The 23326-nt window shown below is 32.4% G+C and overlaps 1 protein-coding gene across 4 annotated transcripts; it reads left to right on the top strand.

The window, feature by feature from the left end:
- Positions 1-890: 890 nt before the first annotated feature.
- Positions 891-23094, top strand: LOC123715605 (angiotensin-converting enzyme-like). Of its 4 annotated transcripts, none has more exons than XM_045670903.1 (12): positions 891-1016; positions 16145-16366; positions 17188-17443; positions 17843-17986; positions 18421-18612; positions 19147-19414; positions 19920-20044; positions 20521-20648; positions 21381-21595; positions 22080-22220; positions 22486-22661; positions 22941-23094. In XM_045670903.1, exons 1-12 carry the CDS (start codon positions 1002-1004, stop codon positions 23012-23014), a joined length of 1956 nt encoding a protein of 651 aa, XP_045526859.1. In that variant the 5' UTR covers positions 891-1001; the 3' UTR covers positions 23015-23094. The 4 variants fall into 4 exon arrangements, with proteins under 4 accessions (XP_045526859.1, XP_045526774.1, XP_045526940.1 ...); XM_045670818.1 differs by lacking the exon at positions 19920-20044 and adding an exon at positions 20068-20192; XM_045670984.1 differs by lacking the exons at positions 891-1016; positions 19920-20044 and adding exons at positions 10154-10312; positions 20068-20192.
- Positions 23095-23326: the final 232 nt, after the last annotated feature.

Genomic DNA, 23326 nt, shown 5'->3' on the forward strand with positions numbered 1-23326 from the left:
TTAATATTAGTATTTTAATTGTTAGCAAATAACAAAAAAAAAATTAATCTGTTTTTAAAACAAGGAAGCAAAATATCGGGGAACTAATTATGATAAAAAAAGTAAATTTACAAGTCTAAAGCGTATTTAAGGTTCTATACAATAAATATTGCTATTTAAAATGACCCCTGGGACGCAGATGTCTAAGCAAGATGGTTCCAGGTTAAACAATAATTGTTTCGGGTTCGGGTCCAGAAGGTCCATTTCCCACTTTCAATAGAAAATGACACGGCAGAAATTTCCCTTAAAAAAAACATGCTTTGGTAATGTATTGTAAATCTGATATTTTCTTGCTTATAATATCGTCTCAAGTATTATTATTCAATTTAAAACATCAGTCTATCTGTGACCTCGAACGATGCACGCAAAACCTTGGGAGATCTATAATTTTTTTATTAATATTATTATGTAAATTAAAACGAATGGTACAAAAATGCGAATATAAGTCTATTTTGAACCTCATTACCTGAACAAGCTGATTGTATTGTTGCACTTGGAAAATTGGTCATCAAACCGCCGAGGCCCAGGGCTTGCATTGTTCTCCCCATAATACATGGGCTGAGAGAAGCTCATTAACAATTGAAGGGCAACTGTAGAGGCAAACCTTACAGAATATTCAGTATAAACTAACCCAAGTAAGATTTAACAGTGTTCGTATCTACTGCCGTAGATAAAACTAAGACGGTTACATATCAATTAAAACTTCGCCGGCATTTATCAACGATAACAAAGCGATTTAAGGACCCTCGATTAACTCGTTTTTCGTCAATTTAGCAATAGCTCGGTTTTGTCTCCGCTATTAATCAATTCAAGTCTGAGCTTTCCTATGTTGAAGCATTTGTCACTCAGTCGCGACCCGGCTGTTCCCTCGGCAACTCGTGTTGTGTTGTGTCTCGGTATAAATTTCGTATTCGTATTGTGTTCATGCTCATGACGTCGCCAATATAATTGGGCCAAGCGACATGTCTAAAATCAAGGTAAAGATGGTTCCCGCCCGTTTGGAATATAACCGAAAGTTCGTTACTTACTAACTTTTGTCAACTTTTACCCAAGGTTAAATTAATTGTGAAGACGTTAAATTATACTATCGCGTTTTTATATACTGTGACTAATTTGCAATTTAATCACGTTGAAAGTATAAAGGCTAAGATGTACAAAGAATCTATTGTAAACGCTTTATTCACTTATGAAGGTTAGGAAAACTGCGGCCCTTAACAAATACTTTACAATAAAAGTTTCTTACTTTGCTCAAGGATAACATTCACACAGTAAAAAATAAATAAATAATAGGAAGCTAAAATTACGGCTAATATCAGATGATAATTAATCGAACAATGTCTTTCGTAGCTTAGTTACATCTGTTTTAGATATTGGAATTATACTTATTAGCTTACTATTCGAGATAATTTAATGTACGATTGTAGGATGTACGTGTTTTTAATTATTTTTTATTACGACTTATTAAAAAATAATCAATCGGTATAGCATACATTTTACAAAAATATAACGTGTTCATAACTACAATAGAATAATTCTCTGTCTTTTGGTTTACAAACATATAATACGTGACTACCTATATTTTATATTGACATGAAAATTCATAAAAATGGCTATATTTAAACCACAATTCACTCCAATGATATTGTTATTCGTCTTTTTTAATTATACTATCTGTTACCCATGATTTCTATGATAAATATGTATATCTAAATAAATACTTTCCATATATTCGTGTATGTATGTACATTCATTAAAGCTTTCGAAACGGCCACTTATGATAATAATAAAAATTCGCATATGTACTCGGCCAGTTATTTATAAAAACGTAGTTGTTGCAGTTTTCTCGTTTAGTAGATTTTTTTTACTTTCTGTTTCTGTGATCCTAGACAAACTCAATTATTTATATTACACTATATGATCAAAAAACAGCATTTACCGAGTTCATTCATGACAGTACATTCTAAAATAAAAAATCAAATGTTATTTGTATAGTAACATATTTTTTTGTTTAACAATAACTCAGTCGCGTATGATGGTAATCATTATTTAAATTTAAATTGTTACTGTATTTTGTTCAGTACACGAAACAATTGTAATACTATTGGAATTATTTTTTTTAAGTAACAGAAAATGTACAAAGGATTACAGTTACAGTTAGTTCAATTATTCCCACATACGGAAGAAAGGACCAAAATTGCAGACACCTTCAATTGAATGATTGTCCTTTGACCTGATTTCGATCGCCCTCACCTCATAAGTAACATGGTATTCAGATTAGATACCACGTCTCTGAAATACTATAGACGTTAGTAATATATACTGTGAAGTTCTTATAGAAAAAAAATACATCGATTTACTTTAAGCACTGTCCGGCCTGTCCGCACTAGACATTAAAAAAAATTAAAAATATAGATTGATTTACTACAGATTAGTATGCGACGGGACATTCTTTTTTTAAATTTAAAATAAATAGATTAACTATAGACAAGCATGTTTACAACTAGATTTTTTTTAAATATGTCAGATATATAGACTATGTTAATCAGGGATAATGAACCATTCTAATGAAAAATGAAAGCTTAAAGTATGAATTTATAAATTATAATTTACTACGTAAGTATAAATTCTTACATGGTAAAGTGTTAAAAACAAATAACTTTTTTACAATAACACATCGTACATTAGAAATTTAAATTTGCACATTATTTGTCAATTTCATATTGTAATTATATATATTAAGCTCTTCTTTTTCTTATCGTTGTTGCGTAAATATAATTTTCTGATAACATGACTATTAATAATATGCTCAGGCAGAAACTGTTATTCTTACTAACAACCTCGTAGTTGCTTTAGCATATGACCTAAGCCGTTGTTAATAATGTATTATAGAGAAAACCTCTCTAAGTGATTACTGTGGGGAAGATATGGTTAATATAGTTATAGACCAGTACCTACTCACGCATATTACATTAATTTGGCGAACCTTAGCAGAGAAACTTAGCACATTTATGAAAAGAACCCTGATAAATACGACGTTAACCGTTAAGCCCTATCTCTATATTCCTCTCTGTTCCTATTTGTTAACTAAACGTTCCTCGAGACAATTTCCGCTAATGTATAATGTATGAGGGCATCAACTGTAACCACATCTGTACCTTCCGCGTCCCACGGGACTCTACTACCTACGAACTTTGCTCTTACTGCAATAGAATTATTTATGTTCTTTGTACGGGGTTGATCCTTACATATATTTATTGAATAAGTTAAACGGTAAACAAATTTTGAATGCAGAATACATTTTACCGGAGGTAGTTTCTTATTTATAAACAAAATATATGTTTGATATTTAATTTGGTAACACATAAATAAAACAATATTGTTAAAACTAATAAGCGTCTAACCAAATTAATAAGTTTAAAGTAATATAATTAGCGACATTACGAATGTAATCCATAAAAGTATTAAAAAAGAGATATATTTGAAATTACATAGACAACAAATATTTTATGATTTTACAAGTTATGTATCGTGTCGCATTAGCAATAAAAATATGGTTTTGTAGCTATTTAAATATTGAAAAATATGAAAATGTAGCGTGTGTGTGTGTTACGTTGAAATTTATTAGTGAGACGTGTTTGAAAAATATAAAAAAATAAAAGTATTAAGTGGCGCTACAACCTGTTTAGGTCTGGGCCTCAGATTTCTGAATCTATTTAATGATCATTTTTAATATAAAAGGCATGTTTTCAGCCTCCTGTGCTTGTCACACGTAGTAGACTATTTGGGTCTAAGACACGTCAATATTAAATGCGCACATAAAAAGTAAAAGTCTACTAATGCACAGCCAGAGATCGAACCTCAGGGATGAGAGTCACACGCAGAAGCAACTATGCCAATACTCTCGTTTAAAAAATATACATCGCTCAAATACTTTTTTGATGTCGGTTAATAATATACAATATTTTCCGTCAACATCTCAACCGTACAATATAAATGAGCAAAACACGCGATCATAATAATCCTTGCGTGAATATGACTATACTTCCAACTACACGTGAAGAGGAAACAATATGTGTAATTACTTTGTGAAAACCGCCAAGCCGTTACTTCAAGGGCGAGCTGTGATAGTACTACTCGGGTTTATTTAATACCAGCCAGACCGCACGGGTGCAACGTAGATAATGTCTTCCAGGCCAACTCGGCACGGCGGCTTATTTCTATTGACATTGGCCATGAATGAAAGCATTCATTCATAATTCACAAGTACACACACTCTATTCCATGGCTCTAATTCTGCAATAGCACACGAGGGTTACGTATCATGAGATTAGAAGACCGTCAGCTTTGCGTGCTTACCCGGGTTATGTATTGAAAGTAAGGGCTGCAAAATTAAATATACCTCGGCTAAGTCGTAACGGCGTATTTTTGTTTAATTTGATTCACTGGGAATATGAACCGGAGACCACGTCCCACAGTATTCGAAGAATACCATTAGGGTTATTTCGTCATACATAAACCTTATATATGGTATACTAAGTCTGGCCATAAATACTGTTACAATTGAAAATTAACAAAATATTACATTTGAATTTAGAATCTGTCATTAACACTGTAGTCATTCATAATTCATATTATTCTACATGAACTAATACAATGCATAAACTTATAGAAAGTCTTTTTTTATGGGTTGACAGGAATAATTTGGTAAGTCCATAATGTTTTTTATTTTCCTTTAAAAAATATTTCGCAACATATTTATATGTATTTACTGCAGTCTATCCTATATTGTAATTATGATAATTTTTTTTTAATTTATTATACAAGTTAATTAAAAAAAATTGCCATGTAAATTCCTTCCTTTATATTTTTCATATATCCTTTTTTAGTTTAGTTTGATTGTGTGATTGTTTTTTTGTTCCTGTTTAGTCTTGTCTTAATTACTATGTGTAATATGTATTTTCGCACTTCTTGCCTACCTTATCTAATTTATCGCTCGAAAACGAGAAGGCCGCCAGTTGCCCTCCTTTTAATTTAATTATGTTCACTTTTTATACTGTAATGCCACGAAGTTTTAATATGTAAATACTAGGCCCACACGTAATGAATCGATTCCCAGCGCATTAATATCTTCACTAATGCGTTTCAACACGTTAATTAAGAAATGAACTTAAAGAGATTCGCCAGTTAACAGACTAGGAATACCATAAATTCTAGAGTTGCAATAGTTATCGAATAACACTCGCAATTCGCAAACGATTTCCCAACCACAATCCGACATGTACTGTAGAACCTTGTTGTTGTATTGATTTCGTTTTGAAATAATACAATTACTGTTTTCTCTTTGTTGATTGTGTGTTTTATTATGTAAAATATTCGACATAAAGTTGTGACATTTCAGTGACTATAGATAATAAAATTGCAACTGGGTTATATTTGCGCACAGATAAGAAAGACGCGGCCGTAATAAAAGGTTAGGTTTCTTCGTAATTGATTGATACGTCTACGCAAAGACTTACCAGACTTTAATCAAGATAGAGTTACACAAAAATAAACTAGAGCTTGTTTGCTATATTTGAAATATACTTAATCGCATTAAAACTTTTACACGCTACCAAAGACAATTGTTCTATTTATATATTTACATCAAAATAAGGCGTAAGAGAGCTTTTTTTAATTTTGATAATTATTCGAAAACTACCGTACTACGAGTCTTCCATTATATCTCAATGATAGATTCTGAATAATATTCTTGATAAAATCTGAAATTCTTGATAAAACGATGAAGCCTGTCTATAGAATTAAATGCCTTACTTAATGTATGTAACGTATACGACATTTAATGTTAAGAAATCTAAAGTAAATTCAATTTACTCTTGATTCATTACGAATTCTAAGTAGCGTAACCGGTAACCCTACAATGTTAATCGATGCATTCTTAAACCATAATAGTGCTAGTTAGTAATAATTATACATTTTAAATCCGCCATTTAAGATAAAAGATACGAGAAAACCTATTAACTTTAAACGGATAGACACGCAATCGTCTATTGTTATGAAAATAACGTTCTCGTTGAAAGCGGCGGACAATTTTCAATCGTACAATCCTTTGTATCGCAACGACCACTTTTACAGTCACGTACCTCTAATTATTTACGATTTATTGTGACGTAGATATAATATTTTATATAGATGTTCGGCAAAATATCTTCCCTCAAAAATATTTGCCATAGACCAAAGTAGCGCAAATTGAAAAGAGGTTTGTGACCATATCATCATTTTTTAAAGTAAACGAGCCTACGGGCTACCCAAAATGGACACTCATTTTAGTGGGTGCGTTACCGGCCTTTTAGGGAGTATTGTCTATATGTTGAAATTGTTTTGAATAATACAATAGGAGCCAACAAAGGAGTTTTTAATGTTCTCCAAACCGAATTACAATGAGAATATGGTAGTTCTCTAAGTCTCGACTCTGCCCTTAGTCCAGAACTCTACGATTTTATAGAAAATCTTTATCTTGATATTTAAATATTATGATATTCCATGTTTTTTACTGAAACACTCATATCACAAATAAGACTTTATGTCTTGCATAAAACAATTGAAGCTTTAAAATTCAAAAATTTGGTAAGTCTGTTAAGACTGGGTGTTATGGAGAAAATAGTGTTCGTGCTCATAAATAGATCACCCGGATTATTGAGCATGCCTGTCGGTTTATAGGATATATAAAATACACTTTAAAACAATTTGATGATACCATACGGTACACTGTTGAAAATTTTCTCTAATAAGTAATTAAAAGTTTTAATCTATAATTGACTTAAGTGTACTGTGAAATTAAATTTGCTTCGTTTATTAAGAGATAATAATTGTTTTGTTACCTGAAAAACCACACACATTGTTTATTTCCTATAAATTATATTATTTTATTATTCACGATGACTGAAGGATGATCGAAGATAAAGAAGATGAAGCTCTTTCACTGCTTCAAGCTTCCTTCAATCAGTCGCATGATAAATAATGTAGTATTGTTTACTTATGTAAATTGCATTACAGAGTAGAGCTCAATATGTGAAATTATATGACGTAATTGATTATAATTTATGGACGGTCGTGATATGTTCTATCATTTAATAATCCATACTTTTTTTAATGTGTATATATTATCCTCAAGGAAATGTACGGAAGCGCCATCTACCGAAATATATCTAAACTAGCACAGTTTAATTTGTCGATGAAACTTGCATCATACTTTTGTTTAATGTACAAAAACCAACATCCTCTAATGTTATCTATACTTTAAAACTTAAAATATTAGTAATGGTTGCAGGTTTTATAATGAAAATTATTTGTTATTAATTTTACAAAACTGTTAATTATTTTATATTACATCGAATTTGTGTAAACGAACTCACGAATTCTAAAAGTTGTCCATAGTTTAACGACTACTACGACAGATGGCACTGATCTTCACGTTAACTAAATTTTAGGTGGAGTCAAATTGCCGTTAGAATTTGGTGCTTGTTAATATGTTTTCTACTAAAAATGCAAATACAGAATCAGGTATACTTGTAGCGTTTTATTATTACGGAAAAGCCAACAAACATTGTAATAACGTTAAAATTGTGTTACTATATTAAAATTTAACTTCCGTTGTTCTATTTATTAAGCCTATGATACTAACATTTAAGACCTAAATAAATTTATTAGTATAAGTTAATCTACGGTTCGTTGACCTCTAGAGTACATTCACCTATAACTGTCAATCCTTTGAACCTATGCTATCTTAATATCCATCACAACTCGCAAGACTCTAACGGCGGGGCCTATACTTCAACAATAAATAGACATAAAAAGTTATATGGATACATTTCTTCCTATACTTCCTATATTACTTCCATAAACTATAAGTGAAACTTTACGGATAAAAAGTGTTTCAATAAAGTTTTTTATAATTGTTTAAATAATCAAGTAATTATAATTGTTTAAATAATCAATCAACAGATCTAAAATTATAAACAGTCTGAGTTTGTGCAGCAAGTTTATTATTTACATTCTCATCTTCAGGGTCCAGTAATACCGCCACCGACGGACACTCAAAGGGCGAAAGGGCTCGCGAGTGTGTTGCCGGCTTTTTAAGAATTCGTACGTTCTTGTTTATAGTTGGTAGTTCGTTGTTACCACGAACTATATCAATGAAATTGAAAGCCTATATTCGACCTTTGTACTAAGCTCTGCTTATGGCGATTGTGATCCCAGTTTTAACGTGGGGTTTTTGACCGCTCCATTTCAAGATGCGCATCGGCGCTACGGATATTGAGAGAATATTGAAATTGTATAAAGAAACGTCGGGTCTACAAAACTGTTGGGAATACAAAGTACCGGCACTGTGTGCCTACGTGTTAAGAGCTTTAATAATTGTTTTGTAAAAAAAAACAGTAGAACTGGCTGTCTGTTAAAATTATCATATAAGAATTATTTTTATTCGGTATTCTTAAACCGGTCAGCACACCTTTTATAATAAGTTGATAGATGCATACCTGACAAAAGAGTGTTAGCAAAGAAGTTTCTGACAAAATTATTTTTTCAATTATGATTGTTTTTTTAAATGTATCACAAACAAATGATGCAATTTGCCGATCTATGCCAATTACGATAGAAATTTCCTATTAGTTGCGTTATAACGTCTCCAGTATGGCACCGTACGGGTTACCAAAACACCATCATTTGATAGTGTGCCGAGGTTATCCATAAAAAAGACTTTCAACGAAATTCTACTTACTACATCTCATGAATGTCGAACCATGAATGTACTGAAGAGTTAGACTTACCCTTAGATTTAGAGATTATACGAGGCGTCTGTGACTCCCGGGAAGGTTTTGACATCCGGGGATCGTAGTTCATGCTAGTCTCGTTTGTGAATCTCCCCCTACGCCTTCAGATCTAATGTAGATTTGAAATATGAATCTAGAGGAAAATCTATAATGTTGTAAAATAGTGTAAGTGGTATAAGATAGTATTTATAGTGTGTGATTTTTGAAGGCAAAATACTTAACTGACAAAAGTCTTCTACATAAACTTCTTAACCATATCCTAGCCTGCTCAATCATAACTTTTGTAATTCATGTATTCTATTGAATTGCATTGTAATTCGAGAACCGTAAGATTCGATTTTAGATGTTACTTGTTGTAACTTTGTTGATTTGGCTATGCACTTCATGGACTTAAATCTTAGTATTTGTTTTTAAAGTTATATTCCTTATGTTATATAAGGCCGCCCGTTGTACTAATAATTTATAGTACTTGATTCTATTTGTAATGTAATAATAAGAATAATCAATGGCGCTTCAACCTTTTTAGCTCTGGGTCTCAGGTTTCTGCATCTGTTGCATGATCATTCGTTAATGGAATAGGCAAGTAGGTGACAGCCTTCTGTGTCTGACGCACGCCGTCACCTTTTTGGGTCTAAGGCAAGTCGGGTTCCTCGCGATGTCTTCCTTCACCGTTCGAGCTAATATTGAATGCGCATATAGAGAGATTGGTGCACAGCCGGGGATCGAACCTTCGACCTCAGAGTTGAGACTCGCACGCTAGAGCCACTAGGCCAACACTGCTCTGCTATTGTATGTAACGAAGTATAAAAAAATAATCTCTCTATTTATCTTTTCTCGAGTCTAGCTCTTTTAGGCGACAACTTTATTTGTTGACCGTACACAATTTCCATAATATAGTCGAGAGCGGAGTGATACCGTTGTACCGGTGAGTCAACGCTTGTAACACCAACAAATTGCAAACGTGATACACACTGAGCTATATGCACGTACTTGTAGAATGTACGCTAATTTCTTTTTAATTACTGTCCCTTGAAGATAATTTTCGTGATCCTTATCAGACGCACGTGTTATTAATTCATATACAGATGATAAATAAAAAGATCAAGAAATATCAGAACATTTAAATGCCAGTATATAGGTCATGGCGAAACAGTGAAAATGCGAATGTCAAGAATTCTATCCACGTATTAGTAATTTGAAACAAAACGACGATAATTCGCGGTCGCATGCGCTATTTGAATTGGAACCTTGAGGGAGCGTTAAAAGGTTGTTTTACATAGAGGTTCGCTTGCAGTTAGGTTTTTCGAGTGAGCGTATGGTCAGCTGTGCATACGTCGAGGCTGTTCAGTCATCAGCCGGCCGAAGGCGGCGGCGACTGGCCGTTCATAAAGATTCAAACAGTTCTTAATTCAAATTTTTTAAACAATTACCGGAAAGCTGAGGTATGTCATTTTTATATTTGACGGAACAGTGTTTTATAAATCGATTCGTTTATTGTTTACTTGGAATTCTTTTTTACCAAAATATATTCTTTGTTTCATTTATTCATAATTAAAGCTTATTTTTATATAATTATCGTGCAATTTAGGATATTCGTAAACAGCTCAACTGTGAACTACTTTAATAAAACATTTGCGTAGTATATTTACTTGAATCATAGTAATTTAAATATTTCCATTTTATTTTATATTTGACAGTCATATATAACCTTATTTTAAAGCTCCTATGTTTTCTTTAGACCGCAGATGCTACTAACTATTATACAGAAGTAGGTTTTATTTTATTTTTAAATTGCCCCTAGTCGCGGACAGAACCTATTTAAAGGAATTAATTTGAACTTGTAAGAGACATTTTCTCACGCCCCTATAATTACTAGCAAGCAAGACTTTAGAGTAACTTAAAACAATGGAAGATAATTATAATTTTCAAAATAGGAGTAAATTAAGTTTAGTTGAATTAAATGTTTCTATAAATAAGTATTGATCTATTGAAGATGATTAAAATTAATAAAAACAAGGATGTTGTGTTTGTCTATGTCATATCCGGGTCATATGCGAGAAGATAAAAATTGTCACGACTTTAAAGACGTATGTATGACTGAATCAACGAGAAATCGAGATTTAACACATTAAAAAAATCTAGATCGTAGATATAAATTAAAAATCTTTAATTAATAATGATGCAATATTCAATTATTAATAATAATAGACTGTTGAATACGTATAATTTATCGATTCCCTAGAACCTCATTTATATTTGTGTCAGTGGTATAATATATATACCAAAAATATTATTTCTGGCACATTATGTATTCATTGTGTAATGGAAGGCCTAATACCATATTAACCTTGTTGTCCAGGAAAATCATACCATATAAAGAATAATATTCTACTAAATAATAATAAAATATATTTAATGACTGCGACGGCGTTCGCACGAAATTAATATCCACGGTCTTAAATACATTTTCCCCTTAAGTGATTTTATTACCAATATTACTGCTTGTTACGTTATAAGTTTATCCATACATATATATAGATAGGTAAAAAACACTTAAGATAATTTAAACTAATCTAAAATCTCATATTATCTCGAATTTTAATGTATCTATCAGTTATTTCAAAAATAACATTCTTAATGTTTTTTTTTTAATAACTGGAACGTAAATAAGCGAACTACTCAGTACCCGGTATTTAATTAAGTAGTTTTATTACGATTTCTATGCTTATCACCACATTAGATCCTTAATCAATCAACACATTTTCTTGCTTTATTTGCTACGGTATAGCTATTTAATTTGCAATAATATAAAACAGATGAATTAAATATTGCGGTGTTTCCGTTATTAGGTACTTATAAGCCTTAAATAACTAAATAACTATCCAATGCGTTCAGCGTGGAGTTCCTTGCTTATACTAAATGTTATCTATTAATTTATTACGTTAAGTTTTAAAACATAGGGCAGAAGGCTTCTCCCTAAGCACGGAGAGTATATAATCGTGTATCCAACATAATGATAAATCCTATTAAGGAATTATATAATCGTTAGTAAGTTGAAGATCTATACAATAATATTTTTAATTAGTTAATTTTATCAACCGCTGTATCGTTCGTAGGCTGTATCCATAACAAAATGTTAAAGGCTAGTCTTTGTTATTTGCTGAAATTGCTCACTCCTGTCATCTGTAACGAAACGAGAAATTGTAATGACAATTTCTTGAATATATGCAGATTTATAATCAATTTGTCTAAAGTAATTAACACGCTATTTAGATGGATATTAGAGCAGTATTGGCCAAGTGGCTTTAGCGTGCGACTTTTATCGCTGAGGTCGCAGATTCGCAGCCCGGCTATGCACCCATGAACCATCAATCAATGTGCGCATTTAACAATAAGTTGACGGTGTGTGGTCAAACGCAGGTACATAAGGCTGAGTACATGTAAATGCCTATTTAAAAAATGTATTACGGAACAGAAATCTAACACCAAGAAGGGTTGTAGCGCCAGAGGATTTTTCACCTCCAAAGGTGCCATTAGGGATACGTTGACGATTTCGGATCGTATATATCTAAATAATGACAAATTAGCACGAAATTAGGGTCATATGACTAAACAAGCACGGGGCAGCATGGAAACAAAATAATATATTTTAGGCAATGCAATCGCATGTAGAATTCGTACGAGATAACGCGCAAATTCTCTTCATACAACTTTTAACTCGTAGAAGTAATAACGTTGACTATAAATATCTACGTTAATTAATAACAATATAGAATATACGCTCGATTGATACATCGTTTGATACTAACATGTTGCCTAGCTTAATTACATAATAATGAGCAGGATAATAATTTAAATGTATTATTTATTAAGAAATAAATAGGCGTGGTAATCCCCTTAAGTATGCATATATTTACTCATCAACACACTATTAATGTAATTATATATTCCACTGTAAAAGATAATCCCATCCGTTTATTGTTATCTCCTATGGGCGGAAAACGGCATATTAGATTTCCAGATAATAATTACACGTTCCTCGCTCTAATGACATTAATTTTAAAATGTATTTTATGGCAAGATGTAAATCAGTTGCATCATATTTCATCTTGACTCGAAGTAAAGAGGTCATTACACTTTAATATTTTAACGTAAAAAAACATCAAGCTTTTTTGTACGATCTGATATGACAGGTTGAAGAGTGCGGCGTCAGATAGCTTTTGTATAGATTTTACGTATTTATAGGTATAGTTAAGTTTGAATTACACCCTCTACACCGTGTAGTACATCATAATAATGATTAAATTTTTATCAATAAAGGTGTTATATTTGTGTCTTCATTAAAAAAAACTGTCATTTTTTTCTCATTAAACTTTAGTTTTTCGTCCAAGAAACAAATACAAAACAATGCGAATAGATTCAATAGAGCTGGCGTAATTCTACGTCTAGTACATTTTAGGAAGGTTAGTTTAAGTTTAAATTTTTCATTTTCTAAAACAATGAATCGTACCGAAGAAAAAATTTGGAATTTATCGTTACCAGAAAGCTATTGGCTAATAATATTTTTTATATCTATGGATGCGACGAAACCGGCCAAACCTCATTCGATAACGGTTACGAAAACAACTCATAAATGCCATCATCATATCATATGCATATATCATATCTAGATGCAGAAGGTCTTAAATATTCGTCTACTAAACTGCTAAATAATGCAAGGTAAAAAGCCTAGCAAAGGAATTAGTTGTAACTCGAGCTGTTGCTGAAATTATTTTTAAATTTCTATCTATTTTAGATGTTGACACTTCGATCAAGAGGCGACATTGAATTCGCGCGGTTAACTTATACATAATAGAAATATGAATATAACATCATATAGTTTAACTTCTTTGTGATTTTTTCTGGGACACGTCGTATTATATTCTAATTTATATTTTATTTCTTCTTAATAAACAAATTAATTAATTCTTTTAGTCAAGGGTTATGTTTAAGAAGTTTAAAAATTGAACATGATTTGCTCCAGTATAAGCAGGTAACGCGATTGAATCAACGTTGTGAGCGATTGTCAACATCCCCGACTGTTTTAATGTAAAGTGGGGGCAAACCGTGATCCATATGGTATCAAAGTAGTTCAGTAAAAGTATTTATGTTGCCAAGTTCACATATCAAGGATCGTCGGAATGTCATTGCTTGTGGCGGCGTCCATGCTCGTCGGGTTGTCTCTCTCCCTAAAATATGGTGGGGGTGCCGATGGCTCATACTCGTGAATAGGTGCTACTTGTGGTGACTGGTCGGACTTAAGTTCGTGTATGGGATGATGTTAGTAATTTTGAATATGTATTTGCGTGTTGATCCTACGAGAATGTAAGTGCTCCTATTTCACCATGCCTACTTCTGATAGAGGAAACATCTTTGATTTTTATTTTGATGTTTTGTGGAACATGGTGTAACAACAGTTGCAGTTCGTTAAAAATATTTTGTAAAACAAAAAAACTCCTTCTGCCAGTTCATTACGTCCGTTCTACGCCCTTGATTTGAGAACTGGCAGTAAATGTAAAATTAGAAGCATTTAGCACTTAAATGAAAGAAAACACTTTTTTACCGGATTGTAGCTAAACTTGTCACCGTGAGCACGCTCGCAGTAAAGCACGCGAAACGTCGGAAAATTTTAAAATTATGTAAAATAATTATAAGTTTATAATAATACATAGCTTCAATCCGGTAAAAAAGTGTTTTATTTCAATGTGTAAAAGGTATGTTAACAAAAGACAATACTATACCTAAATGAATAAATGATTTTGAATTGAATCTTGCTCAAATGTAACTATATTTGTCTCATACTAAATTTAACATAATTTAAAAATTATTTGGGTAAGTTAGAACGTATACAAGATAGATATATATGATTTATGCATTTTGCGTCAAAAACAATTAACAATACGTAAGTTTCCATTTCAACGAAAACCACAAAATTATTTTCTTCATAAGCGGAAAAATCGTTTTGTTGCGGTATTTATTGTCATTCTTACGAACGTAGAATAGCAACAATACATTTTCGTATGGGAAATTTGATCAGCGTTTTGTGGACGTTTTGAATTAAACCGAACACGATTACAAATCCTCTGAGTATAATAAAAACGTGCAGTACATATTGAATAAAAATGTCTTTGGGCGGTTTTATCTGAATTATTGGGGCTGAATTATCGTACACAAAAACTAAACAATATTATCGTTAAGTTATTTGCTAAGTCTTTGAAGAGGAAGAGCAGTTTAACAAGTACAATGATATAACATTATTAGACTGTCTTTGAGACGTCGTTCTGCTTCGTCGCACGTCGCTGATTTTGTATATTATAAGTACTTTATTCCTTTGGCACTTTGTATTAACCTAAACTACGATTGTCCGGTCGTAATTTAAGAAGAGTCTTTTCGACCAAAAGACATTTGATTTAGTACGCACATTAATATTTTGATTAAAAATGTATTGTTTAAAAAGAATTATTACATCAACAAGATATTATAGTCGACTTGATGTGACGGAGCAGTGTTGGCCTAGTGGTTTCAGCGTGCGACTCCCATTCCTGAGGTCGTAGGTTTGATCCCTGGCTGTGCACCAATGGACTTTCTTTCTATATGCGCATTTAACATTCGCTCGAACGGTGGAGGAAAACGTCCTGAAGAAACCGACTTGCCTTAGTACGCGTGCGTCAAGCACAGAAGGCTGATCACCTACTTATCTATTAGATTAACAAATGATCGTGAAACAGATACAGAAATATGAGGCCCAGATCTTAAAAGGCTGTAGCGCCATTGATTTTTTTCATGTGACGGAACCTTCTTTATGAGGAGGCCTTTTTCTTAGGCATTCAACAAGTCAATTATCATTATGTCAATTTAAACGCCAGATATTGACATTGACATACGCTTTTTATATTTTTGTTAGTAACATATTATATTTATTTTAATGTACCTGTGCCAGTGTATACTATGTAATTGTAAACAGAGATTAACTCGTCACGATATTATGGGCTATGATAGGGTTATGTCGTTAAAAACATAGTACATATTTAATATTCTGTAAGTCTCCAATTCATTTGTGTCTGTTTCACCACAACATTACTCTGTCACGGTTTTTAATCACTTCCCAAAACGTGTCGCAGCCTCCTGCTTGTGAATTCTAAAAAAACATATTGTTTGTGACTATACGTTTAAACATAACTCTAAAGGTTAACGGAAATAAGTATTGAACTATATTCCATGCTGAATATTTTCAGACAATGTTGAAAATAGGGGGTGGTGCGGTGCTGCTGGCGGCCATCGTGGCCGTGTTCGTAGTGGCCACGCAAGGCCGCGACCCAGACCTTGAGGCTTCCGAACAGGAAGGGAGAGAGTACATCATGCATCTAGACAAGATGGCTGGCATCAGGAAGAACCGTGCAGCGCTTGCCGAATGGGCTTACACATCTAATATTACTAAGGAGAACGAAGATAATCGGGTATAGCAATTTTGACCATAGTAAACCATAAAGCTTTAGCAGGGTTACTCTGTAAAAGGAATTTCTTTTCCAATTAGTGTCTCAATTGGAATTCACTGTATCAAAGTTTAAATTTTATAATTATGACGTTATTATGACTATTATCGCAACCTAGATGACACTGACATTCTATCCAAAACCCTGAGCAAGCTCTAAAATATGTAGTACAAAAAATAAAGATAGCGATGCGAGCGATTTCGATGGCTATATGAAATCGGGTCTTACATACTCTGGCGATTAAGTAACCTTGTTTGATGAAATCTCTTGTGATGATGATTTCTTAACAATGACGTTTGAAGGGACCTCGGAAATTAATGGCAAATTTGCCAAAGACCTATGTGTACTACTCTAATAATAACATAGAAGTTTTATCACAAAGCAAATAGTAAAAATTGCATTTTAAAATGTTTTTGAGTTAAAAATATATCTATACTGTTGTTATAAGGTCATCATTCGATACTAGATATTTTTCGTTATTTGCATTATCCGATTCTTATTCTTTCCGACTTCTGATTTGTTTTTATTCAAAGCCTTTAACCACGTAATGATTGCTTACATTGATTATATTATTTAAAAAATCTGTGTTAATGTAGTACCACCTGAAAGGTGATGCAAGAAATAGCAAGTAAATTATATACTCTTAATTTTCTCTGTATCTTTATATATATTGCATACAAAGTTTTAAAAGGTTACATTGCAATCCAGTCTATATTTAGAATGAATTTTTACGACCGCATCTTGTCGGTTAAAACTAGTTGGTATAAAATTAATTAAAATTACAGATACAAGTTCAATTGGAAATATCACAACAAGAAAAACTGGCTTGGGAAGAAACTAAGATGTACAGATGGCAAGATTTCCAAGACTTCTCCTTACGTCGAATGTTCAAAAAGTACAGTCAACTTGGTGTAGCCGCGTTACCGAATGATAAATATAAGCAGCTCATGCTCTCCATATCAGGAATGGAGTCGAACTATGCCACGGCCAAGATCTGCGCGTATAAGAATGAAACAAAATGCGATCTATCTTTAGAACCTGGTAAGGCGTACCTCTGTGAGTTTATTACGTTTAAGCTTACGATTAAACTTCCTGAGACATAATTAAGACCTCTTGGATTTGTAAAAGCGTCAGTTTTGCTTTGTCTTTACGTCTATTTTGCAATGCACACACATTTAAAGTAATGTTGTATATGTCTCACTAGAATGATCTCCCTTAGCTTTTTCTTAGATGTATTGACAGACGCAGTTAAATGTAATGACATGAATTCAAATTTGGTATAGAAACTTTCTATTGTACCTTGCTTATGTTATGTTTTATTACGGCTGTGTCACTGATTATTTTTCAACCAGCAAATTGTTGATTATTTAAGTTTGGCTTTTCGTTGTTCTTCACTTTTTAATGTAACCCGTATTAATTGATTGAAATTATATATTCCAGATCTAACTGAAATCTTTGCAAAGAGCCAAGATCCCGAAGAATTGAAATACTACTGGGTTGAATGGCACAAGGCAGCCGGCGCACGAGCGCGTCAAAACTTCACCGAATACGTGCAGTTGGACAACGAGGCAGCTAAACTAAACAGTAAGAATTTGTTTACTCTAGATTAGATTTAATTTTATGTCTAGTTTACCACCGTTCATTGCTTTGTTCTAATGTAGTTGATATGTCATATATATACTTGAACTTCTTTGTCGATTCAATTTATGATTACGTGAGATTAATTAAGTAAGGTAAATTAGTACAGTAACGGTTTTTTAAGCTATTGTTTACTTCAGCGTGTGACTTTAGTTCTCAAAAAGGTCGCGAGGAAAAAGGCATAATCTTATACCTAAATAAGTCGACAGCGTGTAAGATGCAGAAGGCTGAGTACCTACTTGCCTTTTAGAAAAAACAAATGCTTACGAAACAAGATCTCGCAAAATTTTAGTGCCACGGTTTTTTTGTTTATGTTTGTTGTTGTACTCTGTACTATAATATATAACTTCAGTACATAATATATCTATCATATATTCAAGATTTTGATGATGTCGCTGAATGGTGGCAATCTGAATACGAAGTACCAGACTTTGAACAGCAACTAGCCAAAATATGGGAAAACGTTAAACCGCTGTACCAACAGTTACACGCCTATGTAAGGAAACGGTTGAGAGACAAGTATGGTGAAGAAGTTGTATCAGCGAGAGGTCCTATACCCGCACATCTTTTAGGTAAGTCTTTATCTTATCTTCTATCAAGCCTTTATTCACTGACCGTACAACATAAATAACAGATATAATTGTAAAAGAAAATAAAATGTTTCTTTAGCAAATCAGCTTTATGGCCAGATTGTTTTCTCAAATAGGCCCCTACTTTTGACCACTCTTTCCGGGCTAGCTTGCCCCATCTCTTGTGCATTTATCTTTATTACTTCGTATAATTCAGTTTCATTTTATTTTTCGAATTGTTTTTTTTTATCATTACGTTATACACCTCTTAACCCATAAATCATAATTTATAATAACAAAATCTTAAAGGGAAGATGTTCTTTAGGATTTCTTGTTACTACTACGGTTTATTACAATGTTAATGTTAGTCCATTTAGCTTTTTCGATTATTAAATTTTCCAAAACAAACTCAATTTATTAATTCGATTCAGTAGTTCCAAAAATTTGTGTTTCAGCATTATTTTCTAATTGAAATAAATAAGTGATATACAGCTGATTGCGTTTTAGAAAATTAGACCTGAATTCTTCCCTTCTCAGGTAACATGTGGGCGCAAACATGGAATAATATTGAGTCATTTACTCGGCCATACCCTGATAAAAAAGAAGTTGACATAACACAAGCCATGCAAGACCAGAACTACACATCGTTAAAGATGTTCCGTATGTCTGATGAGTTCTTTAGGTCCTTAAACCTTACTGCGATGCCCGAGAAATTCTGGAAAAACTCAATAATTGAAAAGCCAACTGATAGAGAAATTGTATGTCATGCGTCTGCTTGGGACTTCTATGATGGAGAGGATTTCAGGTATGTTGATAAAATCTCATATGAGCTGGTATATTTTTATTCAAACGCTTCTTTAACAGATTGTTTTTTATTGATAATGTAGATACTAATACAACCACATTTTCTTCTATCCTTATAAACTACGAGCATTAGCGGTCCTATGCTGAAACGGAAAGTATTCTATGTATATCTGTTATTGTGCAATAGTAGTTAAATTATAAAATTTTAATTGTTATGTAGAAATTATTACGTCAAGTAGTAAGTATTTATATGTCAAACGGAAGGGACTAGCTGCCCACGACACAGGGAATCCTAGTTATGGAGCTAATACTCTCTCTCTTTTTACCAAACATCCTTTTTATTATGTGTAAAAAATATATTTATTTTTTCTTTTACGTAATAGTGGCGTTCAAAATTATTTCAATAATATTAAATTCATGCAAGATGTTAGCTTGGTTTTTTATCTACGGTGGTGGTGATTTTTATGTTTTCAAAATTTTTCCCGTAACATGTCTGGCTTTTAAAGGATCAAACAGTGTTCGACAATTGACTATGAGTATTTCCAAACAACACACCACGAAATGGGACACGTACAATACTTCCTACAATATAAAGATCAACCGGTCGTTTTCCGAGATGGAGCAAACCCAGGTAATTGTAATTTATTTTGACAGGATCAAAATGTGTACAGCCGTGAGCAAAGAGTATTTTAAAACCGTTCACCACGAAATGGGCCATGTACAATATTACTTGCAATATAAGGACATTCCGGTTGTGTTCAGGGGAGGTGCTAATCCAGGTGAAGTTGACGATTGCGTTGTAACTAATATTTCAACAAAACTTTCACGAAGAAATTATAGGTCATAGTTATTGTATGAATGTAAATAGAGTATCATCTTTAAATAAAAACCTATAGCATATATTTTTTAACAGAATCATCAAGATTTCATTGTTAATGCAAATAAAAGAATTGGTTAACAATAAATACCGTCCGATTTATTACTCCAAATATCACACCTCGGCACAATCCTCACACGCACGTACATAGGTTAGGTAGGCATATATTAGGGTAATAAAATTGCAAATCGTAATATCGCAGACATTGAATAACATATTTTCCGTTATAGGTTTCCACGAGGCGGTTGGGGACACAATTGCGCTATCTGTTTCATCACCCAAGCATTTACGTCGTGTTGGCTTGACCAGCGGTGATGCAGAAGATGAACAAACTGAAATCAATCAACTGTATAAAATGGTAGGCAATACGAATATGTAAATATTTTTAATGTATTTACAATTTAACCAATGCCCGGGTAATGAATATGCCTGGTAAAAAATTATGATCTTAATTCTTAACGAAAACCTTATTTTTTATATTTTGTAAATAAATTGCTATATTTTTACAATACTGTATTAGTTTCATAGACAAAATTAAAACGGACGTTTTGTTTAATACTTTATCTTTCATAAAAAACACGTTTTGCGGTCATAGTCTACATCGAAATTTAAGTTAAGTTTTCATCAAATAATTAAAATATGTTGTATTATGGTCCCATAAGATAATATACGAATAAAATTAAATGCAGTTTAATTACAACTAATAACTCACACATTTTTAATAATAATAATAATTTATTTGCAAGAATTTGGTACAAAAATGTTATGTACAATTTAATAACATTCGCATATTCTGCTACACCATGGCGTGCTAATTGGTCTTAAAAGGAATTTTAAATATTTTATGAGTCATATTATTATAGTCAATTCTTATATCATTTTATCACATCATGATCACCTTATTAAAATTGTATTATCACATTAATATTAATTATACTGTTTCACGCAAATAATCTTCAAATATTATATATTTTCCAAAATTAGGACATTAAACCGTTATATCTTTTATGTTTTTGGTAAATACATTATTGTAAAGCTTGATTGCTATACAAGAGGTGTTTTTCCTTGATTTGAATTTTACAAATTCCAGGGTATTGACAAAATAGTGTTCCTACCGTTTGCATACACATTGGACCTCTTTCGATACGGTGTGTTCCGCGGTGCCACCACTCCGGATGACTACAACTGCCATTATTGGAGGTTAAGGGAGGAACTGCAAGGTGTAGAGCCTCCTGTTACGAGGACAGAAGATGACTTTGATGCTGCTGCCAAGTACCATGTATCTGCGGATGTGGAATATGCCAGGTGACCTACAATTTTCTATATTGATCTTCAAAACATATTAAATAAAATAAACATTTAAATTTATCAAAAATCGTGGTATCAAAGAATATAGTATTGTATTTTGTTAACATAGCTTTTACACATTAAGAAAACACTTTTTAAACGGATTGAAGCTATGTATTAATATTATACACTTATAATTATTTAAATTTAAAATTATGTAAATAATTATAAGTTTAAAAAGTGTTTTCTTAATCAAAGAATATTTCAAAATTGATCCCATCAGTAATATGGGCATCTAAACAATAACTAAAACCTATTGTTAGTAGCATACGAAAAAATATGTACTATGTCGTGACTCATGTAAAAGTTTTGCGTTAAATACAAATCAATGGCGAAGTTTCAGGTCAGATTCTCACGCTGGACTCATATATATTGGATTATTCAAAACAAAAAGTTGTATACAGATACCATATACTGTCATTAATCAATATCTTTGTTTTAGATACTATGTATCATTCATCGTGCAGTTCCAGTTCCATCGTGCTTTATGTCAAATCGCAGGTGAATACGTTCCAGAAGATTTAACAAAGAAACTAGTCGATTGTGACATTTACCAAAGTGTTGCCGCTGGGAATGCATTATCGTAAGTAAACAACGTGTAAGGTGGTATCCCTGCGTATCGCTTCCACCGCTAAGCAGATACTATCATTAGACTGCCTTAAAAATCACTTTAGACTAAAATACTAATATATTTCTTATTGTATTTAAAAAGCAATTTTATTGGAATGGATCAGGGGTGGAACTTCGTATATTATATGTTCCTCATATCATATAATTTGATTTAAAATATGTTTAATTAAGTTATTACAATCCGTTACTAAATTATCAACAATACTTTCATGTACCAGAAACATGCTGAAAATGGGATCATCACGTCCATGGCCAGATGCGATGGAGGCTTTGACAGGTCAACGCGCGATGCGAGCTGACGGACTATTGGAGTACTTCCGGCCATTACACGATTGGCTGCAGGCTGAGAACCAACGGACGGGAGAGTACATAGGATGGGAGTCTAGTAAAATACGTGAGTTCCCTTTATTCCTAATCAAATTTTATTAAGTAATATTTTTTTAGATAAATTTTTCCTGTTTTATGTTATTAATACGCAAATACCTAAAAAGTACAATATACAGTACAACATTCGATGATATTAGAGATTTTAATAATAAAACAAAAAAAATATATTTATGTAATTTAATACCCAAAACTTATTTATTTAATACATCTACACTTTAATATGGCTTAATTTTAAGGCATTTTGATTATGTTAACATGTTCCTGAAATATATTTAATTGGTTTCAGAATATTGTGGCGAAGAGCAGAAAGCAGCATTAAAAACAAAGGAGACGAAGACAGAAACTGCGCCGGAGTCGTGACGAACCAACTACTTGATGTACTTAAATTAGGTTAAATTATTTTAGGACGTCAGTATTGATATTATACGATTTTAAGTATATATAAAGCCTTTTTTTCCTACTAAACGTTTTAAAATAACCCTTTGTTTGTTTTATGAGATGAGGTAAAGAAAAACTAATATTATCAATAGTATTGTCTTTTGTTGTTGAAATAGATTTTACACATTAAGAAAAACACTTTTTGAACGGATTAATGCACTGAAAAGCATGCGAAACGTCGGTAAAAAAATTAAAATGTAGAATTATGTAAATAATTCATAATAATACATAGTT

The sequence above is a fragment of the Pieris brassicae genome, chromosome 1 (genome assembly GCF_905147105.1).
Source record: "Pieris brassicae chromosome 1, ilPieBrab1.1, whole genome shotgun sequence".
In the NCBI taxonomy this organism is placed as follows: Eukaryota; Metazoa; Arthropoda; class Insecta; order Lepidoptera; family Pieridae; genus Pieris; species Pieris brassicae.

Excerpts from the sequence above, each read along its gene's own strand:
- LOC123715605 (XM_045670903.1), top strand. Across the intron at positions 19,415-19,919 it reads TATGATGGAGAGGATTTCAG|GATCAAACAGTGTTCGACAA; the intron begins GTATGTTGATAA and ends TGGCTTTTAAAG. Across the intron at positions 20,649-21,380 it reads TCAATCAACTGTATAAAATG|GGTATTGACAAAATAGTGTT; the intron begins GTAGGCAATACG and ends TACAAATTCCAG.